The following is a 766-nucleotide window of genomic DNA, read 5'->3' as shown; positions in this document are numbered from 1 at the left end:
GTCATAACTAAATCTTGTCGTTCAGCCATTAACTCGTCCACAATCATATCGATGTTCCAAAATTTGTCCTCTTCATTTTCAGTGTGGCTTATAAAATTTCTCCACATTTCTTCAGTGACTTTATTTACGCCTTCAATCAAGAGCTTTTGGACATCTTTAAGCTTGAAAGTCTTGTTATTCGATTTTACGTGGTTTTTGATTACCGACCAAGCCATTTCAATCGGATTGAGTTCGCAGTGGTATGGAGGTAATCGTAGCACTGTTTTATTGTGTTGTGAAACTAGTTCATCGATTTCGTATTTGTCGTACAATGGTTTTAGTTGTTTCACAATATCCAATAATTCTGGTATAATCATAGTGCTATCAATTACCTCCCCTTTGCTTTGAAGCCATTCAATAATGTTCGCTTTCTTCCAATTTGTTGTTGGACATTTCTCTAATTTTACCGAATGGTAAGGAGCGTTATCCATAACGATTACCGCGTTATCTTTTAATTTCGGCAAAACACATAGTAACCAATCACGGAAACTTTGCCCATTCATTTCGTCATGATAGTCACTAGTGTTCTTTTTCGACTCGAACGACAATAATCCTCCAGGAACGAATCCATCTTCAGAGCCAATATGAACGACTATTAATCGTTTCCCCTTACCACTCGGATTTACGGGACCAGTTGAAAGGCCCTGGGAAACGCATGTTGACTAGATTGGACAGTTTTGTCGACCCACACTTTGGTATTGACGTCTCCAGCATTAACCCACGTTTC

The 766-nt window shown here is 38.8% G+C and overlaps 1 protein-coding gene across 1 annotated transcript in view; it reads right to left on the bottom strand.

Annotated features, from left to right (window-relative positions):
- Window positions 1–8: 8 nt before the first annotated feature.
- Window positions 9–766, bottom strand: part of LOC103309396 — a gene marked incomplete at its 3' end in the record, with an annotated part of 5,060 nt that continues 4,302 nt past the window's right edge. Inside the window, exon 2 of the mRNA XM_029491977.1 lies at window positions 9–683. Coding sequence (XP_029347837.1) covers window positions 9–683 — 675 coding nt within the window. The remainder of the gene's footprint in view (window positions 684–766) is intronic.

The sequence above is a fragment of the Acyrthosiphon pisum genome, unplaced genomic scaffold, assembly GCF_005508785.2.
Source record: "Acyrthosiphon pisum isolate AL4f unplaced genomic scaffold, pea_aphid_22Mar2018_4r6ur Scaffold_20491;HRSCAF=21188, whole genome shotgun sequence".
Classification (NCBI taxonomy): Eukaryota; Metazoa; Arthropoda; class Insecta; order Hemiptera; family Aphididae; genus Acyrthosiphon; species Acyrthosiphon pisum.
The sequence above is the reverse complement of the archived record's forward strand: the minus strand, read 5'-3'. Positions and strand labels throughout refer to the sequence as shown.